General features: G+C 36.1%; 1 protein-coding gene across 7 annotated transcripts in view; it reads left to right on the top strand.

The window, feature by feature from the left end:
- Positions 1-12,511, top strand: part of mapk8b (mitogen-activated protein kinase 8b) — a 40,047-nt gene extending 27,536 nt beyond the window's left edge. The window contains exons 7-12 of one of the 7 annotated variants that reach the window (XM_061967404.2): positions 998-1,069; positions 2,114-2,296; positions 5,546-5,670; positions 5,758-5,821; positions 8,976-9,053; positions 9,175-12,510. In XM_061967404.2, coding sequence (XP_061823388.1) covers positions 998-1,069; positions 2,114-2,296; positions 5,546-5,670; positions 5,758-5,821; positions 8,976-9,053; positions 9,175-9,299 — 647 coding nt within the window. In that variant the 3' untranslated portion in view covers positions 9,300-12,510. Of the gene's footprint in view, positions 1-558; positions 631-997; positions 1,070-2,113; positions 2,297-5,545; positions 5,822-8,975; positions 9,054-9,169 lie in introns of all 7 variants that reach the window. The other 6 variants (XM_061967405.2, XM_061967407.2, XM_061967402.2 and 3 more) reach the window with 6 other exon arrangements.
- The last annotated feature ends 358 nt before the right edge of the window (positions 12,512-12,869 follow it).

The raw sequence follows: 12,869 nt of genomic DNA, 5'->3' as shown, positions 1-12,869 counted from the left end.
AGGGCACATCAGGGTAGGCCTGCAACGATTAATTGACTAAGTAATCAATTAGAAAAAAGTTTTGATTTATATTCTGTTGCTTTAATTAATCGTTAATGATTGTAACTCACTGTTAAAAATATAATATAAATAAATATAATAATAAATACGGGGCTCATGGAGTGCCAGCAACTTTAAATGTGTGGACATATGGCAGCTACAATAGAGCTTTATTTATTTTTTCATTAATGCATACATGTTTAAAGTGTATTTTAATGGTGATGATGTGCATTTATTTAAACAAAAGTAATTAAGGTTATGGCAAGTAGAATTTTTTTTTCTCCAATCAGATATTCACAATCACATAGACATATTTTTACTTTATAGTTAGCAAAAAACTATACACATGTATATAGTTTATAACACATTTTATGGTCTGGTATGTATTAAGAATAATTCCTTTTAATGTTCTTGTTTTATTACCTTTGGCCAAAGTCGTTTAACATCTCCCTCTAACCCCCTACTGACTTTTGTATTGCTTATTCTCTTTCCCCCCTTTTTAATGCTGCACACATGTAGTGGATATATGGGCTGTGGGATGCATTATGGCAGAAATGGTACGCCACAAAATCCTTTTTCCGGGAAGGGATTGTATCCTTGAAGCGCTTGCAGCCTTTATTGAAATGAGTCAACAATTAAAAGTGTATTTTTTTCTTTTCTTTTGCTCTTATATGGTTTATCGGTAGCACCTTTCTTTGGATGTATTTTTTACCATCCTATTAAATAGCAAAGTTTGGTTTTCTAGAGTTGACAACCACAAAATGTTTGGCTGGCTTGTACTAGCCCGAAGGTCAATAAACCACTGATGGATACATTATTTTGTTACAGTGCATGTATTTCATTGTTTGGTCTCACCACACATCACATAATGTTCCTTGTCCTCATGTTTTTGTCTTTTTGAGTTATTTTTATTTTCCGTCCTGCATGCTAATTTGGTGGTTGTCATTTCATTTTTCAGTCGATGTCTGGTCTGTTGGCTGCATCATGGCTGAAATGGTCCGAGGTAGTGTGTTGTTTCCAGGCACTGATCGTATCCTTAAGTTCCAGGTCCATCCCAATCCACCAAAAAATGTCATCTTCTCATCTTTTTGTCTCACTCCTTGTCGACACAATGACAAGTCATTCATTCATTAAGAAACATAACATAGTGGAGTAGTTCTATTGCTTTAACCAACTTAACTATTACACTATTTACTAAAGGATTCTTACACTGAATGGATGGAGAAATAGATATGAATAATTTTTCATTTTTTTCCCGCATAGAAGCTATCTTTTGTGGTATGTACAAGATTTAGCAGTGTTCTTAATGAGGAGTTTACAGTTTCTTACAGTTAATTGAATGTACACAGCGAATGCAAGCTCTTTTAAAATATTTGTCAAAGGACCTTTCCACGGAATCAGTGCTGTTTGCTTGTTGAAAATTTCCCTAATGAAACTGAAATGTATGTCTTTTTTCAACCCCACATCTGATAATAGACATTGATCTTCTAAAAATATGTATTGCCTTAAAAAAGCCAATACATATTTTTAATCTATTTTTTTATGTATTTATTTATTTTTAGCAACTTCTGACTTGTATTATTTCATAGGCATTAGAATTGAGAAACTCCACTGTATTAGTCAACTTACGGTATGGATGTCATTTTCAAGTTTTTGTCCATTCAGTCCCCTCTCTTCTACTTGTTGTTGTTCCGCTTGTTCATGTGTCCCCTGAGGTGGACCTGCATTTACTGTATGTCCACACAATATTTTTTCAAGTTTTTATCTTCAAATTCCCAACATCTGGACAGCTTGAGTCAGCATCACCTGCCTTACTTATGCAGACGTCCAAATGTTGTAATTGTTTTTTTGTTTTTTTAATGTAAAATACACACCAAACTTTGATGTACACTTACAGTTTCCTCACACTCCTTACAATGTAACCTAAATGTCCATTAAATAAACGTACTATAATTTTGATAGCGTTTTAAACCACCACAGGTCCCTTCTTAACGATCCAGACTAAACAATGAATTAATGAAATGCTGTGTCCTCACTATTGTCCCAGTCGTTTTCTTAATATTGTGTCCTAAAGATATTGATCAATGGAATAAGGTCATTGAACAGTTGGGGACGCCGTCTCAGGAATTCTTGATGAAACTCAACCAGTCGGTGAGGACCTACGTGGAGAATCGACCACGCTACGCAGGCTACAGCTTTGAGAAGCTCTTCCCGGATGTTCTGTTTCCCGCAGATTCCGAACACAACAAACTGAAAGGTATGTCATTTAAAAAACAAAAACAAAGGTGTTATCTAACAATATGAAAAAGTTGATGTTCTTATCTTTCTCTTGTGGTAAAAGCTGGAGCGCTATAATGACGAATCCCTTGAACCCACAGAAAGCACATTAGAAAAAGTTCCTTTCTTGTACCTTGCAAGTTTCCGCCAAATAAGCCGCTGCTTTAAAATAAGCTTTTATTGTGGAAGCTGACATTTCATCGCCAAGTTGTTTACCGAGAAGCGATTTAACCTCCAGCGTGTCTTCACAAGGAAGGCAGAATGTGACAGGATCGTTCACAGTAAGCACCACTGACTTGTTGCATTGGAGCAAAAAGTAGCACATCTTTTTTTTTCTCTCTCTCCTGTCCTTATTAATGAAAGTGTGGATATTGGATTTGACAGATGTGCTTCTTGTCACGACTGTTTGTTGGGCTCTGATGGATCATAACTTCCATAAGGCATAATTTTAGGGTGTAAAAGTAATTGTAGTTCAATAGAACCCATTAGAGAAATAGATAAAACAAAAAAACATGTGTTTAACCCACAGGAGACTTTATGTTTCAATTATCTTTCAAAGCCAAACAGGACATAGGTTGATGGCATTTATCACGTGTGTTGTTTTTTTTTTGCATGGAAGCTCTTATTTTTTGTAGTACAGTTGTTCACAGTTTCTTACAGTTATTTAATTGTACACCAGCGATTGCAAACTCTTATAAAAATAAAAAAAAAAATGGTTTGGTTGTTAAAACTTTTTTTAAATAAACTTGAATTAATGTATTTTTTAAACCCTAAATCTTATAATTGACAGATTGAACTACCATTTTAGGCATCTTTTTGTTTTTTTCAAATTATTTTTATACATGGTTCCTAGGCCAAAGATGATTAACAGGACGGAAAGTAACATAAGTGAGTTTTTAAGCATATAATTAGCAAATACATGAAAATGCGAATAGCTTTTGACATAAGTACATTGCAGTGATTCAACTGCCAATTGTATGTTAAAAATAAACAATATAAAAACATTAATTTAGATAAATATGGTTTAAATTCGTAACTTTTTGTGACATTATACTTGGTCGATCCCCGATCCGATATCAATTATAAAAAAACAAGTACAATGGTACTTCCAATTTACGAGCTTAATTGCTTCCACAACCAAACATGTAACTCAAAACACCTTTATCGCCAATAAGCCCCACCCATTGAAATGAATTGAAATCAATGTATCCTTGGTCCTCCGAGAACGCTACAATTTTAATACAGTGCATCCGGAAAGTACTCACAGCGCTTCACTTTTTCCACATTTTGTTATGTTACAACCTTATTCCAAAATTAAATAAATTCAATTTGGTCCTTAACATCCTACACACAATAGCCAATAATAACGAATGTGAAAACATTTTTTTTTTAAGAGCTTTTTGCAAATTGTTCAAAAATAAACTAAGAAATCACATCCGCATAAGTATTCACAGCCTTTGCTCAATACTTTGTTGATGCACCTTTGGCAGCAATTACAGCCTCAAGTCTTTTGAATATGATGCCACAAGCTTGGCACACCTATCTTTGGGTAGTTTCGCCCATTCCTTTTTGCCTATTCATCTTTGCAGCACCTCTCAAGCTCCATCAAGTTGGATGGGAAGCGTCAACGTGCAGCCATTCTCAGATCTCTCCAAAGATGTTAATTCAGATTAAAGTCTGGGCCACTAAAGGACATTTACAGAGTTGTCCTTAAACTATTCATTTAGTATCTTGGCTGTGTGCTTAGGTGTGTTTGTCCTGCTGAAAGATGAACCGTCGCCCCAGTCTGAGTCCAAGAGCGCTCTGGGGCAGGTTTTCATTCAGGATGTCACTGTACATTGCTGCATTCATTTTCCCCTCTCTCCTGACTAGTCTTCCAGTTCTTGCCACTGAAAAACATTTCCACAGCATGATGCTGCCACCACCATGCTTCACTATAGGGATGTTCTTGTCCTGGAGACCAGATATATATTTTTTCATGGGCTGAGAGTCTTTTTCGTTGCATTTTGGCAAAATATGTGTTTTTTTACTTAGGAATGGCGTCCGTTTGGCCACACTACCATACATTGCTGCAGAGATGGTTTCCCTTCTGGAAGGTTCCCCTTCTCCACAGAGGAATGCTGTCGCTCTGACAGAGTGGCCATTGGGTTCTTGGTCACCTCCCTGACTAGGGCTTTCGCCCAGTTTAGACGGCCAGACAGCTTTTGGAAGAGTCCTGGTGGTTCCAATCTTCCATTTACAGATGATTGAGGCCACTGTGCTCATTGTGACCTTCAAAGAACCAGATATTTTTCTGTATCCTTCCCAACATGTGTTCCTTAAGACAATCCTGTCTCAGAGGTATATAGAAAATTGCCTTCAATTTTTTTTTTTGGTTTGTGCTCTGCCATGCCTTGTCACGTGTGGGACCTTTTGTATATAGACAGGTGTGTGCCTTTCCAAATCATGTCCAATCAACTAAATTTACCACAGGTGACCTTTAGGAACATTTCAAAGATGATCAGTTGAAACAGGATGCTCTTGAGTTCACTTTTGAGCTGTATGGCAAAGGTTGTGAATACTTATGCACATGTGATTATCTTAGTTTTTTACTTTTAATAGATAAGCAAAAAAACTTTAAAAGGATTTTTCACATTGTCATTATGGGTTAGTGTGTACAATTTTGAGGACAAAAAGCATTTTATTCCATTTTGAAATAAGGATGTAACGTAACAAAATATGGAAAAAGGGAAGCGCTTTTAATACTTTCTGGATGCACTGTTTGTAAAATATATTTTAAAGATACTACAGTAAGTTTATGAAATACTATGAAATTATAATAGTGTTGACAAAATAATACAACAGGTAAACTACTCAACATTTTAACGCATATGTCAGCAGCCAAATTAGGAGCTTTTGTAACCCGTCTTGAAATGATTCTATTATTTATATACCAAATAATATATTTTGTGATATAAGAGGTTTTCAAAATATACAGTTTATCGTGATATACATTTTAGGATATATTGACCATCCCTATTAGTGTGTGGGAAAATGATCTCAGAAAATTGCAGTCATATTTCCATTGTTTTCTTGCCTTATTATTATTATTATTATTCATGAGTACTTCCTCGGCATATATGATTAAGATTTAGCTGCTGCATAGTTGCTTACAGTTGCAACAAGTGGATGATTTAATATCAATAGATTGATTTAGGAATATCATTTCTATTTTTCTTTCTTCTTTCAGCAAGTCAAGCCAGAGACCTGCTGTCAAAGATGCTGGTTATAGACGCATCCAAGCGGATTTCGGTAGACGAAGCTCTCCAGCATCCTTACATCAACGTTTGGTATGATCCTACTGAAGTGGAGGCGGTAAGGATGGAAGGAGTCTCTCTGCATCATTCAGATGAAAAAATCGGGTTTTCAATATTAATTTCACATATTTTTGTCTCTTCACAGCCGCCACCTGCTATTACAGACAAGCAACTGGATGAGCGAGAGCACACGGTGGACGAGTGGAAAGGTAGGAAACGTCTCGTCTGTCTAAAGTCCTCTCTTCTTTCTGAATGGCTGTCACAGAGGCTTAGCTGTTGGTGATGTGTTACTTATATAAGAGCTTTTTCACTGTGTTATCCCCCAACTGTTGCCTATTTACCAACTATGGCCTTCTTTGGGGGATTATGATCAAATGGAGCCACACAAAAACATATTTAGAATGTTGTCGATGGTTGAGGCTCATACACAAAAATTTAAATCAGTAATGTTGGACACAACAATAGGGAACAATTACAAAGTAAAGTAGTCATAAACAGTAAACAAGGAGTACATTATTTTGTTCTGAAAACATGAAACTATTAAATGATTTGTATAATATTTGGTATCCATACAATGTATGTAGGGGTAAGATTAAATAAACTCTGCTTCTTCTTACTACTTTTAAGACATGTTGAATTAATATAACTATAAACATGTGCTACATTGTAAAATTGTATGCATGTTCAAATGAAACATTTAATGCTAATTATCTAATTATTGTATTTATGTTACAATTCCTAAAGATTTTAATATGCTGCCTTGTCATTAAATAGAGGTCAATTTATAAATTAATTAATAAAAAAGTTAATACAATTTTTTTTCGATGCAGTGTCTGCCATACATACAGTTTATACAAGGATAGAAAAACAACTTATCAATTACCAATTTTTTGATCCTATATACATTATTTTACACATTTTAAATAAAGTAATACCTTATGAACTTAATAGGTTCTTTGACAGAGCTCTTAAGTCAAAACACTAGTATCTCGAATCAACATCCATCCCATCCATTTTCTACCGCTTATTCCCTTTGGGGTCGCGGGGGGTGCTGGAGCCTATCTCAGCTACAATCGGGCGGAAGGCGGGGTACACCCTGGACAAGTCGCGACCTCATCGCAGGGCCAACACAGATAGACAGACAACATTCACACTCACATCCACACACTAGGGCCAATTTAGTGTTGCCAATCAACTTATCCCCAGGTGCATGTCTTTGGAAGTGGGAGGAAGCCGGAGTACCCGGAGGGAACCCACGCAGTCACGGGGAGAACATGCAAACTCCACACCCAAGACTACTCAGGACCTTCGTATTGTGAGGCAGATGCACTAACCCCTCTGCCACCGTGAAGCCCACCGTGAAGCCGAATCAACATCTTTCATTGAAATCAAAACAGCACAACTTTTATGTTGCGTTCTCCTACAATCCCTAGACTCAGAGCCATCTGGGAACGTAACAACCTGTTAAAAAGAAAAACTTTTTTTTGGGAAGAACTAGAAGTTGTAATTGCGTGTGAATGCCCTATGTACGCAAGCTGCCGAACCGCGTGAGTGGAACTGAAATGCTTTAATGTCCAGGGTGACTGGAGTGTGTGGATGTTGGAACGGTTCGAATCGGTTGATAAATGTGGGATATGGAGAAGTTTGTATATTGCCTATTAATTTTCAATGGGAAGAAAATTACGGGAAAACTGGGAATTTGGGGAAAGGGAAAACATGTTTTGCATTCGATATATTGGAAGAGACGGAATCTGGTTTAAAAATGGCGCAACGTTTTGAGAATATAGAATACAATTTTTACTACCGGTAATTAAAAATGTGACCGTTTGATCAAAATGCCTTCAAAGGGTTAAAGTTGAATAATTAAAAAACGAAAAACAAACCCCAAAACGTTACTTGTTTGGTATTTGTGTTTAGTGCTGAAGTTGATTGAGAGATTTGAGTAAAAAAATACAAATCCCAAAATTATTTAAATTTTGGGGCATTGTGGATTATCTGCGAGTGTATTGTTCACCTGTGAAAGAATTGGACATTGATATGTAAAAAATTCAACATGATGAAATTGGTAGGAATAATCATGTATGATAGTACATGTTTTCTGTATTGTTGGCCATCATTTTTGTTGTTACTCTAAACAAAAAAGTCAGCCTTGTCCACTGAGTGTTAAATATTCCAATCGTAGTTCCTGAGTAGTCCTGAGTTCAATCCCGGGCTCGGGATCTTTCTGTGTGGAGTTTGCATGTTCTCCCCGTGACTGCGTGGGTTCCCTCCGGGTACTCCGGCTTCCTCCCACCTCCAAAGACATGCACCTGGGGATAGGTTGATCGGCAACACTTAATTGTCCCTAGTGTGTGAATGTGAGTGTGAATGTTGTTTGTCTATCTGTGTTGGCCCTGTGATGAGGTGGAGAATTGTCCAGGGTGTACCCCGCCTTCCACCTGAATGCAGCTGAGATAGGCTCCAGCACCCCCCGCCACCCCAAAAGGGACAAGCGGTAGAAAGTGGATGGATGGATGGATGGATAGTTGAGCCTTAGTACTTGCTCCCTCTGCTGGTTACCAGTAGTAGCACACATCCTGTTGTCATACTGAAAGTAAGGATACAACGATTAAGGGGTTTTACTATTAACTGGAATTCAGAGTGTCACCACACCACTTTACATGCCAATGTAAAGGTACGAGATAGTAACTGAGCTAAATTATGTTTTTGGCAAGTTACTTAATGAATAATTAAGTTAAATATGAACAACAATCAGTAGTTTAGCTTTGAGTCAGTTCAATGTAAACAAACAGCAACAGGTACTCCTGTCCAGAGCGTCATTTAGTGACCATTTAACCTTGGATTGCTTGTGCATTCCAGTTATTAACACAGCATATTGATGATTAAAAATTAATAAATAGGCATAGATGACAATAACACATGAGTTTATACCTACATGAGGAACATCTTCCCCTGGGGATTAATATAATCTTTGGCTTATATTAATTAAACAACTGTTGATTTATTATTAATAACACTATTTGTTTATATTTATTATTTTGTACTGTTACTATGTTATTTGTTTAAGGGTATTTTCACCAGTAATAAATAACACATCAAAATATCTAATATCTGTAGTTTTATAAATTTTCAATGCATAATAATCAGGATTATTCCTCAGACTATAATTGTACCGTCAAAATCTATAATCGTTGCATCCCAAATTGAAAGTAATACAAACATTTTGATCGATGAAATATCTCATGATTTTTTTTTTTTTTTTGCTTAATTTTCACATTGCTGGGAAATATTTTTTTTAAACGTCAAAACGTTTTTGTGTGCTTTTCTCCCCATCCCTCATAATTGTGCTAATTTGTCTTTCAGAGTTGATCTACAAAGAAGTGTTGGACTGGGAGGAAAGGACAAAGAATGGTGTCGTTAAAGGACAGCCAGCATCCATTGGTTGGTTTTAATGTCCTTTGTGGCCCTTCGTGGCGTCACTCAGTCAGTCGGACGCTAATGTGATTGTTGGCATGACGATGAGCTACACAACGTTGTGACGCGCTACTGTCTCACAGCACAGGTGCAGCAGTGATCAGCGACGCCCTGCAGCAGCACCACCAGCACCCCACCCCCGCACGCTCCTCTCCCCGTGTCGCCTCCACGGACCCGGAAACGGGCGATGGGTCGCCGGGCCCCCGCAGATAATACCCACGCCGGCCCCGCCCCTTCCCGGACCTCACCTCCATTCTGTAAAATACTTTTTGAAGCCACTTCAACGATTTGGTCTGAAAAGGTAAGAAGGCGAGTTTTAAAATGCTGTCCTGTAAACGTCATGTGACTTTCTACCTATGTTGAATCCTTTCATTGACATGTTTATGAGGACCAGACGGACCTAAACAGGTGCAAGTGATGCATGTGTCGCTAGTGAGCGTTAAAAAGCTTTTAAGGATGTAAAGTGAGTTTTGGTTGTGGATGAGAAAGTGATTGAAGAACATCATCCTGGTATTAGTAACTTAACACTGTGGCTTCATGGCGCCCCCAAAAAACGGAACCACAGCCTTTTGGTTTTGAAGCCTGCAGTTGAAAAGAAGCCGCATGTCAACTAAACAGCAGCACAAAAATAAGATTAAAAAGAAAATAATATGCAATAATGTCCTTTTGAGTTTTTGTAATCTAAGAGAAGAAGTGCCTGTTGTGCTGCAACACGTCTTTCATGTTGCTTTTAATGGACAGATTTAAACAACCAACAACTGTGGCATGGAGAACACTAGCTTTTTTTTTTTTTAAACTCAAGTTTGACCCTTAAGGGACACCATCAGTGTCAGACAAGGCAAGTTCATCCAGGTCTTTCATCAAAGTGACCCTCAAATAACTCACTAAATCTACATTTTTCTGCTGAATACGACACTTGATGATCACAAATGAATGACGGAGAAAGCTGACATGTTTGTGTAGTCGGATAAAAATCAAGTCAAGTTAAACAACACTGCAACATAAAGTTTATGGCAGTTTTTTGTGTTGGTCATGAAGCTTTTTGTTTGTCTGCCTGCTGGGGTAATTAATTATGTACTTAAATAAAAAAATGTGTATTCTTTTCAGTTTGCAGCAAACATGCTTTTAGTGTAATTGTCTGTTCCGTCTTTGTAGATTTATTATGTAATTTATGTCCAACATCGTCAACATGGCAACAACTACTGTATTAATATTATTATTATTATTATTATTGATCTTTTAAGAACAACAATCTCACTTAGTTTGGGTTGCACCAGCCAACTTGTTAATATCGCTTTGTTGCTTTCACTGTGATGAGTCATGTGATCACTGGTAGCCAATGGCAACCCCTTGTGTCAAAACAGAAGTCATTTCTTAAAATTGCATCAGTCCAGAAAGATTAGGAGAAAGAAACTGGTATAAAATTGGAGTTAAGCTATAGTTAACAAAACATATTTTGCAACCAAATACATCCAATTTAAGTTTCAAGTTTAATTTATCACACATTTAAACATTTGACAGATAAAGAGAATACATTGTTTTTAATGTACACACCGTATTTTCCCGACTATACGCTTCACCCACCAAATTTTAGAAGAAAAAACTATGTTTCCATATATTAGCCACATATATATACCAGTACGCTGTGAAATAAGCTATTTACATAGAAAAATGTTGTACACGTAACACAGCAGTAAAACGGCTCATCAAACAAAACAGAAAAGTCATTGATGTCTTTATTTATACTTTGAGATGAATAAGATATTATCAATTTTTAATAAGGTTCAATATGTTTGAAGATTCTTCTTCCTTGTACTTTGTAAAACCTTTCAGTTTAAACAGTTTCTTAAAGTGGATCATTTTAGTACATTTGTTTGATTTCTTCACTTAATCAATTCCATAATTTAGCAGAAATCCATAAATTAACCGCACCTTTGTATAAGCCGCATTGTTCAAAAGTTGGGGGGAAAAGTAGCGGCCTTCTTGTCCAAAAAATATGGCAGGTTTCTTTTTTTCAATAAAGAATAATCATGAGAGGTTTCTACTGTTCTTTTTTATTTTATCTAGATTTATATACAGATCTACATAAAGAGCAACCAATGCAAAGTCAAAAGCAACATTTAAAACAGAATTAAAATACAATAAAAAAATGTTCCCCATCATAATTAAAACTTAAACATTTTTGAGGATGAAAAAGGGCACAACATGTAAAAAAACAACAAACCTCAAATTAACAATTAACTATTGGCAAAACAAAAAGAAAAAATATAGTTTAGTGACTTGTCTGTTTTTGGAAAGAAAAACTAAACAGCCATTTAGAGGCCACTAAATTGTGTTTTTCTATTTTGATTAAAAAAAAAAAACATTAAGTAGAGATTAACATGAATATACATATGAATATATAAATATGAATTGATATGAAAATGTTAAATGTTTTTAGATGACAATATTTTGATTTAAAATATTTATTTTCCGGTGAAAATAGAAAATAGCCAATGGAAAGCATGAATTTCCACAGGTGAAAGAATGTAAACAATGGAAAGGTTATGTCATGTATTAGCAGGTCGTCACTTTTATAATCATAGTAGTTTAATTTATTGTACGTTTCAGTAGGTTTGTGAGGTGCAACCCAACATAAGGTAGAATTGTGCACATTTACACATAATCATAATCAATATGCTGTATTAGCAAAGTTTACTCAGTTGTTTGGATTTTCCATGTGAAGCAAGGCATCAATCACGTTTATATTAACTCAAAACAATCAAAATTTTGTTTTTAAGTGCTCTTAATTTTCAAACGTTTGCAGCTTTTAAAAGGAAACATCATTGCTTTGTTATCACGGACGAATGATGTCATCGTTAATTAAATCAGTCCGCTTTGATGAACTACCTCACGTGAATTTCTGCCACACGATGATGTCACCACGAGACATGTGAATATCAGATTGCATTATTTATTTATTTGACAAAAAGAGAAGAAAGGTGTTTCAGATTTGTACATAATGTAAAGTTGACCTGGAAGTGAGAGGAGAAGAAGCCTTCTGTTTTTTGTTGTTTTCCAACTTGAAATGTGCAATACCTTCAGCAAAATGTGCTCTCTTAGCGCCTCCTGGAGGTAAACAAAGTGTTGGTACTTACTGTCAATCCCTTTTCCTCTTTCATTCATCAATCAATAAGATCACGTTTTGTTCTTTGTCCTGATATTTCTGTGTAATGTGTCAACTTGGCTGACAGATTTCTAGGCTGTGGTAAGACCAATAATGTTAATAATAATAATAGTCCATACGAGTCATATCATATTGTATGGTGCTGGTTTGTGCACTACTAGAAAACATGAAGCCTCCTTACAGTAAAATACATGAGAACAAAATCAAACTGTGTACTACAAATAAAAGAATACACTTTGAATTATAGTTTATGCTTTTTTCTTTCACACACATTTTAAAGAGGTTTGATTGTTTTCCTTTATCAGAATCGGGCTACGTTCACCATTTAGTCTAACAGGGGTGTCCAAACTTTTTGATATGTGGGCCGCATTGGGCAAAAAACATGATATATATGTGTGTGTGTATGTATTAGTGATGGGTTGATGAGGCGTCATGAAGCGTTTCCACACATTGCAAAACTGTATTGATACTGCGTCGATACTGGTGTCACTAAATACTGACATCTGCTGGACATTAAAAATCCCTACAGGCAACCAATGGACCGACTCAACTGACACTGATTTTATGACCTAGTATATACAATAATATAAACCAAGTCATTGTATTTCAGTTAGGAT

The sequence above is a fragment of the Nerophis lumbriciformis genome, linkage group LG11, assembly GCF_033978685.3.
Source record: "Nerophis lumbriciformis linkage group LG11, RoL_Nlum_v2.1, whole genome shotgun sequence".
Lineage (NCBI taxonomy): Eukaryota > Metazoa > Chordata > Actinopteri > Syngnathiformes > Syngnathidae > Nerophis > Nerophis lumbriciformis.
The sequence above is the reverse complement of the archived record's forward strand: the minus strand, read 5'-3'. Positions and strand labels throughout refer to the sequence as shown.